This window comes from Equus caballus, chromosome 22 (assembly GCF_041296265.1).
Source record: "Equus caballus isolate H_3958 breed thoroughbred chromosome 22, TB-T2T, whole genome shotgun sequence".
NCBI classification, from domain to species: domain Eukaryota; kingdom Metazoa; phylum Chordata; class Mammalia; order Perissodactyla; family Equidae; genus Equus; species Equus caballus.
Genome location: NC_091705.1, coordinates 28,632,577 through 28,654,013, shown reverse-complemented (window position 1 = coordinate 28,654,013; position 21,437 = coordinate 28,632,577). Strand labels below are relative to the sequence as shown.

At 46.2% G+C, this 21,437-nt stretch overlaps 1 protein-coding gene across 2 annotated transcripts in view; it reads right to left on the bottom strand.

Annotated features, from left to right (window-relative positions):
• Positions 1–2,331: 2,331 nt before the first annotated feature.
• Positions 2,332–21,437, bottom strand: part of RPN2 (ribophorin II) — a 54,978-nt gene continuing 35,872 nt past the window's right edge. The window contains exons 10-18 of one of the 2 annotated variants that reach the window (XM_023626530.2): positions 18,810–18,901; positions 16,750–16,864; positions 14,227–14,421; positions 12,934–13,020; positions 10,810–10,905; positions 8,887–8,962; positions 6,942–7,071; positions 5,384–5,431; positions 2,332–2,663 (exon numbers count right to left, since the gene is read on the bottom strand). In XM_023626530.2, the coding sequence (XP_023482298.1) occupies positions 2,651–2,663; positions 5,384–5,431; positions 6,942–7,071; positions 8,887–8,962; positions 10,810–10,905; positions 12,934–13,020; positions 14,227–14,421; positions 16,750–16,864; positions 18,810–18,901 (852 nt within the window). In that variant the 3' untranslated portion in view covers positions 2,332–2,650. The remainder of the gene's footprint in view (positions 2,664–5,383; positions 5,432–6,941; positions 7,072–8,886; positions 8,963–10,809; positions 10,906–12,933; positions 13,021–14,226; positions 14,422–16,749; positions 16,865–18,809; positions 18,902–21,437) is intronic. The other variant, XM_023626531.2, reaches the window with a different exon arrangement.

The following is a 21,437-nucleotide window of genomic DNA, read 5'->3' as shown; positions in this document are numbered from 1 at the left end:
TTGACCATGGCCCTTAAAGCCATATTTGTTCTGGCTTCCACACTCTCCTCCTTGCTGACCACACCCTACATACACTGGCCTGCTTTCAGGCCAGGGTTGCCACGCTCTGGCCTCAGAGACTTTGCACATGTTGATCCTCCGCCTACAGTCCCGTTGCCCAGCTCTGTAAACGCTCCCTCTTGTCCTCCTGGTGTCAGCTCACCCTTTCCAACCCTGTAGATAAAAGTCGCTTCCAGGAAGCCCTTCTGAGATCTGTGATCACTCTGCTCCCTTTCCCCGTCCCCTTCAGGCCGTAAGTGGACCAAGCGCAGGGAATGTACGTCTTGCTCGTTGCCGGAACTGTGGGTGCAGCACAAACGCCTGCTGTGCTTTCTTCTCCAGCTCCCGTCTGGGTCTGCAGGCCAGCCACTCCTCCAGGAAGCTGCTCCTGACCTTTTCTCCAGCCACCGTACTTCTGTCATCAGGCTCTACGACCCCTTCTCTACACCACTGTCCATCAGGCCTCATCTGGTCTGTCTTCCAGAACTGTATAGGTCTGCTTACGGGTGTGGAAGTCCTGGCTGGGTGGGCTCCCCCTGCTCCCATCCCTTCTTCACCACTCTGAGCTGCTGAGGTCTCAGCCTAGCTAAGTAGGGACACTAGGAGCCACCCAACAGCAATGGGAGAACATGATCCTTTCCCCTCATGGTGTGATAAGAAGCTAAAAAAAAAAAGCAAGGAGCCAGCCCTCATGGCCTTGTGGTTAAAGTTCGGGGCTCTCACAGCTTTGGTGGTCCAGGTTTGCTTCCTGGTCTCGGAACCACACCACCCGTCTGTCAGGTGCTGTACTGTAGGGGTGGCTCACATAGAACTAGAAGGACTTACAACTAGGATATACAACCAAGCACTGGGGCTTGGGGAAGGAAAAAAAAAAAGAGGAAGGTTGGCAGAAGTTAGATCAGGGCGACTCCCTCCCTGTCTATAGGAGCCAGGCAGGTATCAATGGAGTGAAGTTGGCCCATGGAACTGACACCTGTGAGGAGTGGGGCTCTGGCAAACTGGAGAGTGCAGCCCCCACCCCAAGGAGCCTGCTATTCAGCTCCAGCGGATCAATGTCGTGCAGGAATCAGGCCCTGATTTTTTCAAGAGAATCCAAAACCCAAAACCTAGAGTTTTCTATGAACTTTCTCAGTTTATAAATGTTGGCAAGTAATTCCTTTTTTTTTTTCCTGAGGAAGATTAGCCCTGAGTTAACATCTGTGCCAATCTTCCTCTATTTTGTATGTGAGTCACTGCCACAGCATAGCCAAAGAGTGGTGTAGGTCCACACCTAGGATGTGAACCTGTGAACCCAGGCCACTGAAGGGGAGCATGCCAAACTTAACCAATAGGCCACAGAGCCAGCCTCCTAATTCAGTTTTTTAAAACACTATGGGTCAAATAAAGCATATCTATGGGATATGTTTGCAACCTCTGGGAAACAGATATGCCTGCCCTCTCGCCTGTGGAATCCCCTTCAGAACTAGCCCAAAGTTCCAGAATCTCCTTTTCCCTTTCCCTAATCGAAATCCCAATTTCCTCTCTGTAGTGGAGTTGGAGTGGAGTGGAGCTAAGTTGGAAAGCAATCTGATTAAAATAATTTCTACCCCCCAAATTCAACGAATACTGTTAGAATTACCTGAGTTTCAAAAGTTATCTAAATGAGACAATGAACCAAAGAACATAACTGGGGGCCACTTAGGAAAGATGCCAAGCACTGAGCCACAGATGCATGAAACTCCTTCAGTCACAGGAGGTAGGTACTGTTACTCTCTCTCTCTTTTACAGAAGAAAAAAGGAGGCTTAGAGAAGGTAAGCCACTTGCCCAAAGTCTGTCACTCTAATAAGTGGTAATAGCAGGTTTGCCTGACACTCAAGTCTGTATACCTAACCAACCTACTCAATATTACTCCCTAAGTGATACCATATAACCTCCACGGAGTGGTGGTGCTAGGCCCTTCAAAAGGGGCATTCTTGAGATGTGCATCCCTCCAAGAGCCTGAGATAACTCAGGTGGTCAACCTTCCTTTAAGACAGCCTCTACCCTCCCCTACTGCGGACACCACACTTCCAGGGCAAAAGTAGAGGGGCCTTCAGATACCCTCGGGGCTCTATGCAGACACTTGGTCCCACTGCTGGAAAGGAAGAGAGGATGCTGGTTTTTCCAGGCAGTTCTCAGTTCTGTTAGAAAAGAGGTGAGAAGGCCCAACGTAAAGGGCCTGCAGAAACACCCTGGCCGTCGTGTAAAGTCCTCAGGAACGTACCCCAGGCATCCCACCGCCAGAAGTGCTAGAGTAAACTCTCAGTCAGGCCTTTGTTCCCGTTATTCTCTTTATTCCCAAACAGATTAATTACATATTTCAACTTTTCGAATGCAACATGTGGGTAAGTTAGGAATATTCACAGCATCTTGCTAGGGCACCATGCCAAAGAAACAGAATATCTGGGCTCAAAGGTGTCTGCTCTGTGCTGGGGAAAAACAAAAACAACAAGCAAAAGTATAACCACAATTTTGACCTTTTTCTTTTTAAGTAAGTTTTTTTTTAATTCCTCTTTTCAATCGGTGAATTGTTCTTGACTCCTTTTCTTGATATTCATTTTAGCTTTCAGAATTTCCTTCCTTTTTCTGGAACTAATGTGCTGTTCTGAAAGAAAATGGAGACAAACAGAAAATTACTGAAGGTTTCAATTCACTGTTACAGTTCCTAACTGGTGACAACAGAGAGACCAAGGTACTCCCCCACTATAAGATCCCATTTATAAGGGGATCATCATTTGTCTGTTCATTCTATTTGTTTCTGCTCCATCTCATTTCACAAAAGAATGTTCATAGCTAGTTCCAACTAAAGCCGATGACAAATAAAAACAATGAAATCCGATTATAACTAGCTCAGAAAGGGGTATGTGAAAATTTAAGGAGATGAGGAAATTCCAGGCACACCTCTCACAATTCAAGGCCAAAAAGACGCTGTAAATTTCAACGAGATGAACAGAGAGGAAGATTTAAGAATGTTCATCTTCAATTTCCCAGACTCCAGGTCCACCAACCAACACGTGGCCCTCATGTAGCTTGGAAGACAACATTCGGGCCATTCAGCACAGAAACCTGCACCATATTCCTGCCACGCAGTCACATTCTTGCCAGTGATCAGACCCGATGCCTAAACTTACAAAAGAATGATTCTCAAAATGGGACTCAGGTCACAGGAAAATTTCAAGAGGGGATAAACCATTCAATCTCTTTATACAGTCTTTCCCCACAGCTGCCTTTCCCTAGACTCCAAGAAGTGATGGGGAGACACAAGAAAGCAAATGAAAATCTAGACAGACACTGTGCGACCAGAGGGTGACAGCAGCAAGTGAGTGACAGGGCGGCTCTGGCGAGCAGAGGCGGTGCCGAACCACAGGCCGTCCTGAGCAGGCAGCCGTGCCCAGTGCTGAGGGCTGAGTGGATGGCGATGCAGTCTTGCAGAGCGGCAGGCTCCAAACCAAGTAATCAACAGTTCCCAGGGGCATGCACGAGCTGGAACTACTCCCGAGGGCCGAAGAGAGCACCCCGCATTCCCGGCAACCACTCAGAGGTGCCCGGGTACAGTAAAATGAGTGTGTTCTGAAATGCTCACGCAGAGATGAGAGCAAAGTTAGAAATAAGAACCACTGAGAGGGTAGTGACCACCAGGCCGTCTTGGCTAAGAAGTTACGGCCTCTGTTATGCCCGATCAAATCAATCTGTCCTCAGAGCCAAAGCACTTAGCTGCCAGGGACGCTCCCTCAAAATATGAGGTCCCAACTTCAGGAAGCCCCAAATGTGCAAATGATAAAGTGACTTTCCTCTCTCATAGGCAGCATGATTTGGCGGTAGTAGGATGGGGGCGGACTATCCAAAAATCAAGAAAAAAATCAGTCCAGAGTTATTTTAAAGAATTAAAGAGCTCAATATTTAGCAGAAAGGACCACTTCTGAAAACAAATCTCAGACAGAGCAATTATAATCTAGGACAAAACCAAATGGATGTGGCGGGGGTGGGGGTGGGGAGAAGGAATGACTGCAAAGGGACATTTGGGAACTTTCTGTAGTGGGGAAAATGTCTATCTTGATTGAGGTGGTGTTTACACGACTGTATAAGATTTGTCAAGATTCACAGAATTGTACACTAAAAAGGGTGAATTTTACTGTATATAAATTAAACCTGACAAAACCCAAACAAAACAAACGTAGTTTCTTTCTGTGTTGAGAACTAGATGTTCCCACTTATGCTCACCGTTCAGTGGAAAAGCTCTACATTCTATGCTTTGTGGATTTCTCCTATTTTCAGAGGATTAAAAATTAGATGGCTTCGTTGCTTTGTGGAAAAAGACATTTCCACGGTGAGGGACGAGAGGGAACATGACTTGAAATTCAAATACCTCCCTCCTCTTTATTGTCTAGTACAGGGGTCAGCAAACTATGCCGCATGGGCCCAATCCAGACCACCACCTGTTTCTGTAAATAAAGTTTTATTGGAACACAGGCACGCTCATTTGTTTCCATAGTCTATGGCTGCGTTCACATCACAGTGGCAGAGTCGAGCAGTTATAACAGAGACCATGTGGCCTGCAAAGCCTAAAACATGATCTGGCTCTTTTGAGAAAATTTCCGCCTAACCCTGGTCTAGAGGAGCTGACCAACAAAGCATCAGACACTCTCTCCTTGCCTGCACTTGCATCCTCATCCCAGGACTAACACCTCAGTGGAGAATGGGTGATACTTCACTTGGTATTTTAGTCACACAGGGAGCGGCCCTGAATCCTACCCTGAGCTCTGGGAACCTGGGTTCTGCTGCCGGCTTTGATGATGGCCATCAGTCCTCCATCATTAGAGCCTCACCAAACCACACAGTTTGGCCCAACCAGAGAATCGTGTTATAAACAGGCCTAGAAACATGACGAGGTGCGCCAGGATTTGCCACGAGACCATCATCTAATGAATTCAGATGTTCTGAATGGGGTCCCCTTTAAAGAAGTGCAAGGTTGGATCTGTCTTATCCTCAGCTCTGCTCTCCTATAAACAAGGAGAGAGGGGCTGCTGTCTGTAAAGGACCCCACAGGACACAGGGAGGATGGAGTCACACAGTCAAAGCCAGGTCGAAGTTGCTGTGCTGCAGTTACTCCATCAGCTGGGCCAACTCAGGGGCTTTTGGCTTTTGCCCTGGTGCAGTCACAACCTGGTCTAGGAAGTGGGAAAAGGGCCTCAGAACTCAGCTTTGGCTTAGGGAGGGTGGGGAGGAACGAGTGGGTTGGAAATTAGATAAATAACTGACATGCACGAGGTGGGCAGGATGGGAAAGGGACCCTGCTTCTGGGAGGAGTCCGCCCTTCATCTTTACCGTAGTGTCCTATATTTTGCCAATCTACTGCTCTGCTCTGCAGCGATCCTGCCAAAGGAAAGAGGGTTTGAGAATCAAGAAAGGACAGTGAGAAGAGAAATAAGCTGAAGAAAGAAATGGCAAACACCCAACCAGAGCTTCCATTAAGGTCAGTGATTTCCCCAGTGGCTGAGTTTGTTCTAGGACTCACGACAATGGCAACAGAAGAGTGGGCTTTAACTGTCCTCATGGGACAGGGGTGGAAGGTGGGAGGATGAGAACTCTGGTCTCTCCCCCCGAGAAAATGGACACAATGTTAGGACTCCAGATTAGGAGCTCTTGCCAAACAGCATCTAAATCAAATGGTTTCCACCCCTCATCTCCTCTTGATTTTGTTCATCTTGTGTGGGCAACTTCCAGAAAAGACAGAACTCAGCAGAGCACAGCCTTTGGCTCCCTGGGGCCTGGACTGGCTGCTGCGAGGGAACAGGGCTCGGCTTAGAAGAAACAGCTGAGTCCCTGGTTCTTTCTCAGATGCCATGCATAGCTGCCAAGTTAAGGCTGCTGGAGGGGCATAAAAATGAACCAGCTGCCACTGCTGGTGCTAAGGGAAGCTCTGGTGGAACCTGGATTACAGGCGAGTCAAGCACGTCAGGGCCCAGCATCCACAGTGAGGTACAAGGAAGCTCATGATGGAGACCCGGGCAGGGATGAGACGCGTGGCTCTCCCGCCCACTAACGGTCCCCCAAAAAGCCTCTCTCTGATCCGACCAACTTAAATGGCAGGCATTTGGAGAGCACACTATTGAGTTACATTCTTCCAGCAAAAGTCCTGGAGAAGAGAAAGCATGGCACGTCTGGAAATGTTAACTTCCAAAGATGAAAGCAGTTCTGACCTTTTCTTATTGACCTTTACATGGCTGAAATCACCCAAGTTCTAATAAAGTCAAATCAATGAGAAACACCTATGTGACATTTAAATTTGCTTCTAATCCAGGTTTGAAAGTCAAGCTGCCAGCAAGCTGCCATCGCGTCAAGGTCTGACCACTCATGTGAACCTAAAGTTGTCTGGTTCTCCGGGACACGGTGTGGGCTCCTAAGCAGGGCTCCCCACTGGGGGCCTCTGCAGACCCTGCAGCAGCTTCTGCGGGGAAGAATACGCCCTCACAGGTAGGAGGAAAAGCTCCGGGAGCCTGTTGGGGGTTAGAGAGCAGTAACTCTCTGGGGCCCAGGAGGAGGGCAGAACAGGATTCTCTGTGGCAGCAGAGGAGAAAATTTCTAAACAGCCAGCACATTAATAACAATCTTCTGCCACATGTTCTAATCCATTTTAATCTTCATAAAGCAATTATTTTCTTCTCTTGTTCTCATGTGTCGGGGCATAAATTGTTGTGATTTTAATACATTTAAAGCTGATCACCAAGGCCCTTCTCTGACTTAAAAGGCTTCTGGATCAGGCTGGATAAGGTGTTACACTTGCCCCTTCTGTCACAGATTGTTCTTCAAAGAACTGGGTGAGCAGAGCTGACAAAAATATTTCTAATCCCACTCTGGGTCCCTGGCCCATCCCCAGCATTACCTCTTGATTGCCTGCTGGGCCAGCATCCGATTGCCAGCCAGAAACGTCACGCTGCCCAAGATGGCCAGGTACTTCAGGGTCTGGAACATGTTGAGCTGAGTCCAGTAGACATACATGAGCCCCAGCATAGCTACAAGAACAGGTGTCATGATAGCTAATTAAATGAGGTAGTGACAACACCCTGGGCAGAAGACAGTTACGAACAGTAACTCCTGGATCCTGAAAAGGCCTGTATTCTAGACCAGCTTATTTTATTCCTCTTATTCTTTTATGCCAGAAAATAGATAACTCAATATACTTGCCCCTCAGCCTTGGCTACCAAGAAATCCAGAGGTAAAAACCAGATCTCAGCTACTTTAAATTATTTTGTTCTACCTTCTGGCTCATATCTATTTCCTTTAATTAGGTTTTTTTGGCTTTTTTTTTTGAGATTGGCCCTGAGCTAACATCTGTTGCCAATCTTCTTTTTTTTTCTCTTCTTCTTCTTCTCCCCAAAGCCCCCACAGTACATAGTTGCATATGATAGTTGTACGTCCTTCTAGTTGTGGCATGTGGGACGCCGCCTCAGCATGGCTTGAGGAGTGGTGTTAGGTCCATGCCCAGGATCCAAACCGGCAAAACCCTGGGCCGCTGAAGTGGAGCGTGCGAACTTAACCACTTGGCCACAGGGCCGGCCCCTAGGTTTTGTTTTTAAAAGTTACCGTCACGTTATATTTGGGATTCACTTCATTTTTCAAATTCTGAATGAAAGCACGCAGGACTAAATAAATGGTTTCCTTTTTAATGAAAAAATTTTTCAGTGATAATCTGCCACTGTGACTAGGAAAGAAGCGAGGAGGACTGAGGAGGAAGGTTTGGTGAAAAGGACTCAGACAAGGGCACTGAGAGCCTGGGTTCTGGTCCAGGCTCTGACCTTCCCAGCCTCTTATTTTCTCTGAACCTAAATTCTCTGACTTGTCAAATGGGATCCTAATTCCTGCCCTGGTCACCCCTACCATGGGTGTGATGAGAATCCAATGAGGGAATGTGCACAAAAAGCACTCCATAAAAGTCATGGCTCTAAACAAATTTATATTCAGGTTTGGTTCTCGGCCCGACCCAGGAGAGCTATCACTCAAGTCCAGGAACTAGGCTGGAGAGAAAGGTCATCCTGTCAATTCTGCCCAGAAGGATGGCGGACGAACTACGCGGGGCTCCTTAACCATTCTTCAGGCCACGGACCACTGTGAGAGTCTGATCAAAGTTATGGACTCTCCCTTTCCCCTGAAGATTACTGAAACACATTTGCCTAGCATTTCAAGAAATTCACCTGTGGGCCCCTACAGAATCCGCACACTACGGACACACAGAGGGTGATTCCGCAAGAGGGAAAGAAATGAGAAAAGAATATTGAAGTCTCAGTGAAACGCAGGGCACCTCTGATCCAACAGTGTCAAGTCTCTGACATGCTTCCCTGATTTATGAATTCACCATCTTGTTACCTTTAGGTCCTAAGAACAATGAGGGACAACGTGTCTGATCGTGGAAGGGACTGTTTTCTATTACTGCCCAGACACAGCCGCCAGTAAATGTGAAGATCGATATGGTGGGGCAAGATAACCTTTGGAAACTGCATTAATGCTCTTCATCCAGGAAGATGGCTCAATGCAAAGATACGATAAGTGAGTAATCTCTGGAAATGAACAGGGCTATTAAATGAGGGTAAATGGCCTGCCCACAGCAGCCTAGTACAAAGAAACCCAAGCTAATGACAGCTGTTCTAAGCTGATGGACCAAACAGGTTTATCATCATATTAACTGTCCTAAAAGGCCAGCAGGAAGAGGGAAATGTTATGCTATTAAGTCATTATAGTTAATAGGTTGTGGATCTACTTAACAGGGCTTTTGTGTGGGCAGGCTAAATGTCAGAGGAGGTTAAATGGAATTAGCAGCCTCGGGTGCTTACCAGCATGTCCCAGGTGAAAGATAATCGTGCTAGGAGCAAAAGTGAAGTTGGAGACATTGGCACCAATCCGGATCCACTAAATGACGGGGAGAAAGAAATTAAAGACATTCTTACTTGAAAGGGAGGCAACACATGTCAGGTCAATGCTAATCCAATGAACAGCCCTAAGGACTTAAAAGTTCATGCATACTTGAAGGACAGGGAGTTTTTCCAAGTGACAACCACCCTTTTATAAGTTGTCAGGAAAAATTGTTCCTTTTTTCTTTAGAAAGGCATTCCAACATCTGCTCTCAAATGTGCTTGGGTAACTCAAACCTGAACATCTTTTTTTTTTTTTTTTTTAAAGATTTCATTTTTTTCCCCAAAGCCCCCCGGTACATAGTTGTATATTCTTCGTTGTGGGTCCTTCTAGTTGTGGCATGTGGGACGCTGCCTCAGCGTGGTCTGATGAGCAGTGCGATGTCCGCGCCCAGGATTCGAACCAACGAAACACTGGGCTGCCTGCAGCAGAGCGCGTGAACTTAACCACTCGGCCATGGGGCCAGCCCCTGAACATCATTTTTAATGACAGCACAGTCTTCTGTTTTAAAACAGCTGAAACCATGATGCTAAAAGGTCAGAAACTGAAGTTATGATGAAGTAACTGGCACCCCTGCAAATTTCCCTAAGTGTTGGTAAGATAAACCCACTGGCAGCTGGTGGGATGCATGCTCCTGCTGCAGGTTCTGTGCCTTTTGAAATTCTGCTCACTCAGATATGAGAGCAGGTGCCCACACCCTGGGTCCGGTGTCTGAAAGCTTGTGGCATGCCTTCCAGATTTAGATTGACCAATAATTCTTTTATTAAAATCAATGAATGAATTAGGAACATAGGCAACTTTCCAAAGGTAAGATGTAATGAGTTTTCTGTACAGTTCTCAAAATTTTCTGAAATTTGAGACTATGCATTTATACTTCTAATTTTAAGAAAGAAAACAAATTGGTAAAAAAAAAAAAAATTCAAACAGCACATTCAAGTATAAAAGATAAAAATTCCCTTCCTCAATACCCGCTAAAAGATGCTCTCGTTAGGTGACTGACACTGACAGATAACGAAAGGGCTTTTACACAGGCTTGTACTAAAGATATCATCCTACCCCTTGCCTTCTTCACTCAGGAGGACATCTCGGCAATCTTGTCACATCCGCATGAAAATCTATCCATTCTTTTAATAAGGTGTATACTATTCCACTGCATGGATGCACCACAATTTAACACTTGCTTTGATGGGGACTTCAGGTTGTTTCCAGTTTGATGCTCTAAACAGTGCTGAAAGGCACAGCCTCTGCACTCTATTTTTTTTTTTTTTTTGAGGGAGATTATCCCTGAGCTAACGTCTGCTGCCAATCCTCCTTTTTTTGCTAAGGAAGACTGGCCCTGAGCTAACATCTGTGCCCATCTTCCTCTACTTTTATACGTGGGACGCCCACCACAGCATGGCTTGATGAGTGGTGCCATGTCCACACCTGGGATCCAAACCGGCGGACCCCGGGGCGCCAAAGCGGAACATGCGAATTTAACCGCTGTGCCACCAGGCCGGCCCCTGCACTCTATTTTTATGTAGCCGTCAGCATTGGGCTTGGTTTTATCACACTTGACCTCATCTGAACACTCCTATGAAGCATCACAGTCCATGTCCTTTTATCATTTTCAATGGCTATTAGGTGCTTTCTTATGCCACCTGTTAGTGGATCAGTTTACTTGGCTGCTCCCTCATAGTGGGGAATTTTAGTTACTCTAAAACTTTTTGACCATTGGTTCAGGTCACAGCTGCTAGACCCCTCTGGAGCTGTGCTGAGGCCAGAGCACAGAGCCTCCTTTGGATGGCTACATCTGCTGAGTCTGGGCCAGACACACGGGGCCCATGCTAACCACAGCCACGCACCAGAGCAAAGAGCAGGAGCAAGGGCGAGAGGATCAGGGCGGTGAATGTATTGGACACCACTGTGGGGGGCCTCTTCTCAGGCTCGCGGAACAGGTGCTGCCAAAAGAAGACACAGCAAGATATTTAAGAATGTGCCCTTCCCAGCAGCGGCTGCCACATATACCAGAGACCAAAATGCCAATGACAATCGAGAAGAGGAAACGCCTCCCAGAGGTTACAACCTCCTGGTAATGAGTAGCCACTTGGCCTTTTGCCTCTTCTCAATGCTGGCTTCTGATCCCAGAGTTCCTTCCAAAGACACTATACCAGTCCCAGCCCACTACTTGGCCAACCCTCCTCTTTCCTCAAAGACTCACTGCCATGAAGAGGTTGAAGAATGCAATCCATCAAGTGGCATCTGCCTATATCCAAGAGGGTGCCCAGTATATGGATGGCTTGGGTGACACATCCGAGGTAGGACTCTGGATTTCATAATGCTTCTGGGTTCCCAGGGTGGCAGTATCATACGCTGCTGCCCACTTAAGTTAGCTAACTGGTGGTAACCTCATTCTCTTTTAAAATGTAACAGAGCCTCACTATGAATGATTCCACCCATAACTTATCCCTCTTACCTCTAGCCCATGGCTCTAAGGGAGCCCTAAATAAACTTCCTCCCTTACCTACTCTGCCTGACTTCCAGAATTGAACCAGAAAGCTGGGTGAGCATTCCTCTGATATTTGTTTTATTTGTCTTTTCTGCTAAGCAATTCTACATGAAGATCTTTGGGAAGCTCATCAAGACAGTGACACCTAGCAGAGGCAGTGCTGGGCTGGGAGCCAAGACCTCCATCTGAGCCCAAACTGATATATCTGGCTGTGTGACCAGGGTCAAGTTGCTTTGCTAACTCTTTCTCTCAGTTTCTAGCTAAAAAACTGGGGATGGGAGGATGATGACTATCCTACTCAGCTTGTAAGGACACTCTAAGGACCAAATGAAATAGGGCATTCGACAATGCTTTGTAACCTGTAACATGTAACACGTAAATTCAACTTTTTTTTAGACTTTCTTCCAATGTATAAACTTGTGGCTGTCTTTCCTACCTGCTGACGTCCAGCCAACCCAGCTCCATGATGAGGCAGCCCCACCTGAGACTCCCGTTCCCAAATTTTCACCTCAGCTCCTCTTTGCTGCCACTGCCATTAAGGGATTTCTAACATTGTCTGTGACAGTTGCTGCCACCTACTCCACCCTACAAATCACTCAGCACCCTTCATCATCATGGTTTACCATCTACTATTTAACTGCATTTTACATTCTTAATGCTATATATCAACATTAGGAGGGTTTAAAAAAAGAATCTGACAACTCTACTCTTTGGGCCCTTGTCCTTTTTAAAATAGTGAAATGAGAGTAAGTAGTCTGCTTGAAACAATTCAACATTAACTCATTCATAGGTTTCCAAGTTACTATAGTATGGTCATTTCTCATGATTGCAAAATAGTCCACTGAGTGGATCCACCTCAGTTTCCTTAACCAATGCCCAACTGTTTAACAATTGTTGTGTTTACTTTGTAAAATGCTTTAGAAACTTTTCAAAGCCTTCCTTTCCTTATCTGTTATCTGTTTTAATCCTCACAACAGTCCTGTGTGCTGGGCTGGGCAGGGATTGCTAACATTTGTGTGCCAGGAAGGTGGATCCCAGAAGAGAGGAAGGACTTGCCTAGGGGAGGAAAGCCCTGTTCTCTCAGCTGAGGTTTCCACCTGTAGGCGCCATCAGCCCTGACTTACGCAGGAGCAGAGAGGAAGACAGCCAAACCCATCCATGCTGTAGCTGTCCAGCTGTGACCTGAGGGCTGAACCTCCTGGATGTTTAGGAAAAAGAGACTCAGGTTCCGAATTTGTCTCCAACGATCTGTTTTCTGGGAGCTAGCCACTGGCTCTTTGAGCCTGTTTTTTCAGATCAAAGATGAGACTGATATTTGCCCTACCTAATTTACAAGGTGGCAAGGACCAAACTACAAAACATCATATAAACAGGTTAAAGAAGGGACCAGAGCCACAGTCCGGGGCTTTGCTGCCCTCTCTCATTGTGCTCACTGCACATTGCTCCTCTGTGTTCAGTGGAGAAGCCCTTTGGGATATACCTGAATTTCCTGTTTGGGAGTAAAAAGTTTCTTGGACAGGACAGTCGACGGAGCATCCTCTTCAGGGAACTTGATGACCACGTCAGCCTAAAAAACAAGTGCAGTCTTTAAAGCCACAGGAACAGAAGGGGGGGTGGGGCGGTGAAGCTCATCAGCAGGAGAGCACCCCATTAACACACGTCCAGGGCCACAGCTGAAGAAGCTCCAAGCAGTCCAATCACTCCTCATCCATTAGTTGATAAATTGAGGCAGGAAAAATTTCAAGAACAAAATATTTGTTGAAAATGGTTTTCAGAGCAAGAGTTCCGATTTCCTACTGGTCTGGTGAGCCCCACAGAGCTGCTTAATACAAAAATCCCAGCTGGTACTCAGGGTGTTACAGTTGCAATCAGAAACTGCTCAGTGTCCCTGGGAAGTGTGATTTAGTCACAGGAAAAAAAAAAGAAATAAAAATGTGCTCTCGTAAAAGGAGCCCAAAGTCCAGGAGAAGAAAAGGAGCTTTGACTACAACACAAGAAAACGCAGCTGCCCCTTTGTCTTACAAAGGGAGCTAACCACCATTCGAGGCCTGCAATTTGGCCTCTGCCACCTTTCCAACCTCATCACCTACTCGCCTACTGCTCTTGACCAGATTCAGGTGCTCCAGCAAAACGGACCCACGCACGGCTCACTGAAAGCGCCTTCAGCTGTTCTGCAGGCCGGTCCTCAGCAATCATCCCACAGCCCGCAGACAACAATCTGATAAACCTTTGTAATTCTTCGGCCCCTCGATCAAATGCCATGTCTTTCAAGAAGTTTTCTCTTATCACACCAATCAAAAGTGAGATATGTAGGTGAAAAATATTTGCAAACTATAACATGCTTTGCAAATGTTGGATATTAGTTTATTAGTGTTTTGCGTATCCCACAATTCATTACCCCACACCACCCTGAATTGTTATCAGAATTCAAATCTTACCCTATGCGCTCCTACCCTGTGAGACTATACCATATCTCAGAGGCCAAGGCCTTTTTCTCTTTCATCTATGTATCCCCCACAGTGCTTTGCTGTAAGAAGAAAACCTCCTTCCAGTATAACTTTTATAGAAATTCACTAGAACCCATTAGGGCAAATTTATACTTCATTCATTCACTCGATCACTATATACTAAGCCCGTATGTGCCAGGCCATGTACATGCCCCTAAGACTACTAAAGGAGACAGCATACAGCCCCTTGCCTCACAATGCATATTTATTGCCCCGTGGGTGGCACAGTCACTCTTGCCTGGGTCAAGGTTCATTCAGGCACATACCACATTCCAAAGGATCGGATTCTTCAAAGTGGCATCTCCGATGATCAAGTACAGGGTGTAGGTACCGGATGCAGAGTCAAATTCGATCTTTCTTTCGGAGGTATCCAGTTCAAACTTGTATACATTCTTGCTGTCTGGCTCAGCAACAAACACCACTTCCTGGCCAGTCTTCTGGTTATGGAGTCGGACAAATGTCTGGGTGGAACAATAATACAACCTTTCATTCGATAATTTCAAAACTCCCTCTGGGCCCAACATCGAATCAAGGAGGCAACAGACACTGTCAGCTGTCGTCACAGCGGGAGCTCTGGGGTCTGCCAGATCTGCCTGAGAGAGCGCGGAAGGAGTGGCCATCCCACCCTGGTTCCCAGTTCAGAGATGAGAGAGAACTTTTTGCTAGTAAAAGAAATTTAACTTAGGAGTCCAGCCAATTCTCGACTACTTGGAGGCTGACTGCCCAGTTTGCGGATGATTTAAGCCTTTTGCTGTTACTGCGATTTCTTCTTCCTGCCAGCCTTTTGGCCACTTTGCTGCCCAATTAACTTCTTCACCAGAGGGTGAAAAGAAGGGAAATGAGGTGGAACTGTAAGAGGCCCGTTTTCCATTTCCTAGTGCCTCCAGCTGAAGATTTAGTAGAGGCGGCTTGGGGATTGAGAGCAAGGCAGAGTTCTAATCGAGCAGAGAAGCCTGGTGTCACAGAGAGAGCCCAGGCTTTGAAGACAGACAGATCTGCTTCCACTCATTAGCTGAGCAGTCACTTAACCTCCGTGGGCCCTGATTTCCTCATCTTCAAGACAGAATGATTAACTTCCACATGCGGTGCATCTGCGTGAAGACGCACAGTAATGTACGCAAAGCATTGAGCGCAGGACCGAGTGTATACCAGCTGGTCAACGAGCAGTAGCTGATACTATCATCAATATGATGGTACAAGTCTAATCATCCTATGCCCCCAATGGCACAGGAAACTAAGGCTTCTGCACATTAAAACTGCAGCAAAACTTAATATCCACTCAGAGCTTTTTTTTCCAAGTGTCTCAAAATAAAGAATTTAACAAAGCAGGTAGACTGGTTCTATTTTACAGATCATAAGGCACGAGGATTAAATGAGTTGACATTTAATCCTTAACAGAGCTAGTGCTGGATCCACAGAAAAAATATAAATCTCATTTGTTACTCTACACCTGAGCAACAAAGAACCACCATCAAAGTGTTTAGGGAAAGCAGCCCAGAGATGTGAAGCATCCTGACCACAGCAGTCTCGGCCAAGAACCGGATTGAGGAGCCTGGATACCTCATCTTCCTCCTGTCACAGCCAAGTGCAGGCAGCAACCAGACTCATCTGCAAAATGCTCTCTCTACCTGGGAGGTCTCTAAGCCATGGCTTCCAAAACAGAATCTTGGAGGAGACAACTCTTCAAAGTTACGTTTCCTAACTCTCCCCCCGACCCAATGCCAACCCCACCAACTTCATCTTGTAATTTCTTCTTTTCACATTCTTTCTTCCCTTGTGCTGTCTGGTTGGCAAAGGTCATTCTGAGAAGGAGCTGGGAAATGTTAAGAGGGTAAAGTGCTTAAAGCTCAGTTAGCCATGGCTAGGCGCTCTGACCAAGCTCTCTAGAGCCTGGGCGAGGAGGGGAGAGAGGAACACAGAAGCGCCGGGACTGGGGTCAACACTCTGGGGCCCGGGCACAAGTGCCGCAGCTGCAGCTACGAGAAGCAGAAAGGAAAAGGTTTCCTAGTAAACCTACTCACCTCAGTGGTCTGCTCTGAAGCCGCCTCTCGGCATGGACACAGGTCTGCTAGCTCTTGCTAAAGTATCGCTACAAACACCTAAACCACAGCCACTAGAGCACATTCCTTCCTATCTTCAGCGTTCAAAGTATTTCTCTGAATTTCCCTTTACAATATGACCATTCTGGGGCAGGGCTGTGAGCCGTTGTTCTCAGCCAAGAGGGATGACAGAGGAGGGGAGGAGGAATCTGAGAGGACAAGGGGTCGTATCAGAGTTTCTGTGGAAAGGGAAAATCTTTTAAATAATAATTATCATTATTTTATATATGGAAACCAAAAATGAAGTCCTTTGCTTTCAGACTATGAAGTAGGCACAAGTTAAAAAGGGCTATTCTCCAGATTCCCACAAATAGAAATATCTGCTTTGGCCACAACAAAAATATGCTTTGGGCCCACTGCCTAGGTTTTCCTTTTTTCAAAATTATTTCAATATATGTTTTCTTTGTCAGAAAAAAGAGCCTCAATTAAGTACTAATCTGCCTTCAATATATGTTCTCAATACCAGCTAATCTTTTAAAAAAGAAGAGCATACGCCAGGGCCAGGGTTACAGCCAGTATGAGAAGAAGTAGAAGTCACGGGGGAGAACCCAATGGACCTTCAGGGTTCTGCGTGAGGAGCTGAAAGCAGGAATCTGGAACTTTTCTCTAGCCAGCGTTCCATGGTGCAACAACAACTCTAGTGTACACTAATGTTTCAGACCAAGAGAACTGTCTGGGCTTTTTCCTGACCTGGTGAGGGGTGAGTTCAGCGCCAGTGTTCACATCTACCAGCTGGAAGAACAAAGCAAAGTTCTGGTGGCTGTCAGCGACGAATGTGCCCTTGGCTTTGGCTGGGTAGGTCACCCTGAAAGAGACATTTATACAGTAAATCTTCTGAGAGGATCTGCATATCTCGAGAACAGGGTAAAGAACACAGACTTCACTTCCTTGCCCAATCCTCCCTCTCCCACTGTTAACACTTTTCTGCTGTGGGAGGACAGAGTGGAGAGCTGTCTGTGGCCTGACGGCAAATTGGACTGATAAAGCCAGGACTGAGAACAGCACAGAATGAACTTCCATCAGGGTCTGGGGAAAATGCTCTGTGCATATGCTCCAGGCTTTCACCTGAAGGACCTAAGGATGTCTATTCAACCAAGTCAGGCACAAGAGGGGCTCACACGTCCCCTTGCAGGCACACAGGTGGACTGGAGAGCTAGGCTGGCAGAGTGCAAGGAGAAATACTCACAGGATCGATGCTAGCAGCATATGTGAGCAAGGTCGAGAGAAGAGGGGGTGGATGTAAAGGAAAGAAAGGCACTTAGAGCTTTTTCGTTTTCTAATGCTGTATTTTTTTCCTAGGCACTGTTTCAATTTATTTTTCTGCTTGAAATTAGGTTTTAAAAGTCATTTTCTCAACAGGCAGACTTGATGAGAAAACTATTCTTTTCATAGCTATCTCCTGGGATTTTAGATTAAGATGGCCAGGGGATAAAACAAACCAAATGGTTACAGAGCTCACACTTGGCTATATTTTATCCTTTGGCTAAATATTTACTTATGAGTAACACCAACTCTTCATCTATACAGAGCATTAAATTTTGCCACGCACTCTCACAGACATTATTCCAGTGGGTTCTCAACAGTGCTCCCATCTCCAATGTCACTATGAAAATATCTAAGCTGGGGCAGAAAGGCCAGGCCTTGCACGTGACTTAAAAGGAGCGAATGCTTGGCTTCTAGGCTCTGGCTAACATTCTCCATCTTCAAAATGGCCTTGAGGGTTCATCTACTTTCTCTAGCATCTATAGCCACCCCAGCTGACTAAAGTTGGGGTCTGAACTATACCCAGAGGTCTACACGGGCTCCCCCCCAAGAATAAGGATCTGGGAAAGGGCTGACAAATGAGCTTCATACAGTGTCCCGGCCCAACTCTGATCAATTGCTAATGGTTACCCAGAAGGTTGCGTTAAAAGGATTGTGTTCAGCAGGAACAAATGCTGTGACTGATTAGTGATGCCTTCCACTGACCTGAGAAAGGGGATAGGAGCCCCAGTGTCAGGTATCTGCTGGCTCAGCTCTAAGGGCCTATGAGGCTTCCAGCTGATTTCAGACCCACTGTGGGCCAAAGAGAGTTGCCATGAGGCCACTAAAAGCAAATTCAGGATTGTGAAGAGAAAGAGATTACACTAGAATACAAATTAAAGCACTGCTTCCTTCATTGAGAAAGTCTTGTTTTTAAAAATATTGTCATTTGGGGCCGTCCCCGTGGCCGAGGGGTTAAGTTTCCACGCTCCACTCGGCGGCCCAGGGTTTCGCCAGTTGGGATCCTGGGTGCGGATATGGCACTGCTCATCAGGCCACACTGAGGCGGCATCCCACATGCCACAACTACAAGGACCCACAACTAAAAATATGCAACTATGTACCAGGGGGCTTTGGGGAGAAAAAGGAAAAATAAAATCTAAAAAAAAATAAAAATAAAAAATAAATTGTCATTTGAACTAAATAACGTGCTTGGTGACGTGGCTGACTGACTCGGATTTACATTCTGAGGTAAGCTCCTCATCTCACTGTGGACCAGGAATCAACAGTCTGCTCAGGGACTGGCCACTGGTCTAGACAAGCCCCAAGTCTGCGAGCAGGCCAGGCAGCATCCCTGGGGCGATGCCAGCGGGACTACAGCCTCTTTAATTTGGAGAGGGAGCTGCCTCACCGCTGACACAGAAATGACACGTGGAGGGCTCGGTGCCTAGGCTGCTCCTCTCAGCTCAAGCCAAGGCTCCTCTGTGCCCAGGAGGCACCCCACCTACCGGGTGGTTTTGGGTGCAATGCTCTGATCCTTATCCACGGTGGAGAGATCAACGTTTGTGATGCCGACTTCAGTAGAGATCTTGACTCTGAGCTGGAGAGAAACAGAAAAAATTGCCAAGTCAACTGGTGGATATGCCAGGAATTAACATGCTTACCCCAATTTTTCTCTTCAAGGTGAGTAAAGGCATAAAAAAATCCGAGGACAGGAGTCTTCAATGATTTTAGTAAAATTGACCCCGCCGGGTGGTATTTCCACCTCTCCCAACCTGAGGCCTAAAAGTAACTCCTTGATTCTTATCCTTTCTTCGGCTTTGGTTGGATGGTATAAAAAGAAAAGAGGAGGAGATGGGAGGGGAGGGGAGGACTGGGGAGGAAAAAAAAACATCTTTTCACATGTACTTTAAAATAAATAAGGGGGAAAATCCTTAAGCATAACCTTCAAATAACTTAATAAGTACTCAATTCTAATGACAGCTAATATTTATCGAGTGTTTATTATGTGAAAGACACTGACCTTATAAAGACTATCTCATTTAGTCCGTACCCTGTAAGGTAGTGCTATTTCAGATGAGGAAGTTAACGATTAGAGATGAAGCTACTCGCTCAAGTTTAGAGAGCTAGGAAGTGACGGAGCCAGTATTCAGCCTCAGGCATTTTGACTCAGAGCCCGTGTTCTTTCGCACCTTGCTATCCAGCCTCCCAGTAACACTCACTCTGTGCCAAGCAGTACTGTAAACCTGCCCATGAAGACCTAAGAAGCCACGGCAGCCACCTGTGCGTTCCCCAAGACTCCCTGTTCTCCTTCGACGAGTGGGGTAGAGTGCACTTCCCTGCACCCCGGGAGTCAGGCGTGGTCTCGCTCTGGCCAAGGAAATGTGAGCAGAAGTGAAGTATGCCACTTCCAAATGAAACCTTTAGGAGTCCCTGTGGGATTCTCTGCCTCTGACATGGACATGGACAACATGCAGAGAGAGGCTTGCTCCTCCAGCCCTGGGCCTGGAGTAAGGACGACATGGAGCAGAGCCTCCAGCTGACACATTAAGGAGACCCAGCGTGGGCAAAAAAGACCTGTGTGGTTTTAAGCCACTGAGATTTGGAGTTTGTTAGAAGCACAAACTAGACTCTTGCGGCGTTTGAATTCTATATGTTCCTCATAAATATTTTCACAAAGAGGAACTGGGCTAGCTAATGCCAGTAAACAAGAAATTTTTTAAAATTAGATGAAAATAAATGCAAAATTCCAAAAGGGACAGAAAACATGCTAAAAGTCTGTTCACGGGAAATTTCTGATTTAAAATCTAAGTCTGAATGTGCAAATTATGCAAACCCAAGGCACTTTTTATGTGTAAACATATCTGTCAGAGTTGCAAATATTTGATAAGCTTGAATGTAATGCTTAAGGAAATCCTTGCCAAATCCACTGGTTTACAGCCTAAGGCAGGATCAAAGAATATAGAGGGCGGGCAAGGAATTGAAGGATAGATTCAGCATTTTTCTAAAATGCACTATCAAGGTGTGATAGCCTCAAATCAAGGGCAAAGAAGAAAAATTAAAAAGGGATAAGATAGCTATCAAGTGATTCCTCTTAACAGCCTTCTCTCCTGCCGCCATAATAACTATTCTGCAACAACTGCCTCAATTATCAGGTTGAATAGGGGTGTTCTATTTTGCTTAAAAAAAAAAAACCTGAATGGAAAAGATTTATTACCAGAGGCTGTAAGGATATCATTACCTCCTACTTTTCAATACACAGCCACCTGTTGGCAGAATTATATTTAGCATCATTGCTTGTCACTGAGTCTAGGCAAGTGGGTGAACTTGGCAGTGGGGGAGGGGAAGAGATGGCCTTCAAGTTGAGTAAAGCCCCAGGAGAGAGCTGGGAGCCTCCACTTCGGCTCTTTGGGCTCTCTGCTGAGCAAACGGCTTCACAACTCACCTGGGGCTCGGGACCAGGGCAAGCTTTGCTATATAAAGCTCAACCCAGAGAAGCAGTGACACCACTTCCATCTGAAGAAAAACTAGCCTTGAGGAAGGCTCAAGCAAAGACGTAGCCCAAGAGCTTTGATTAGGCTACCGACTGGTAGCAAGACACCCCACTGAGAGCACTTTCCCTACGACACCCGAGAGTATCTGGAGTACTAGAGATACAGAGAAACGGCAAGATGCACTTCCTGTCCTCAAGGGCAGTAGATACCAAAGCCAAACTCCAACAGACCAGCCCACTGCTTTAACAGAGGGATGTACAAAGCGCTACAAAAGCACAGGAGAAGAACAGCGGGGGAGCCCTTGGTTGGGGGGCGGGGAACGCGCAGCAGGAGGGCTGAGGCAGTCCTCCAGTTTGGGAAGAGGTGAGAGTTTAGCAATATTCCATGCTTTAAAAATAACTGTCTTCATAGTTAACTACGCTGCACTCTTCATCAGCATTAACCAGATAACTTCCTCTTCACTTCGGTGACTCATTCGCTTAAGAACTCACTCATTTAATCTGTAAATGTGATCTTGAAATCATCATCCCACCTAAATCTCCATAAAGAGACTAGTTAAATAAATAACAGTACACGTACACTATGAATTACTACAGAGCAATTAAAAAAAACAAGGTAGGTGTCTACACGCAGATATGGAGA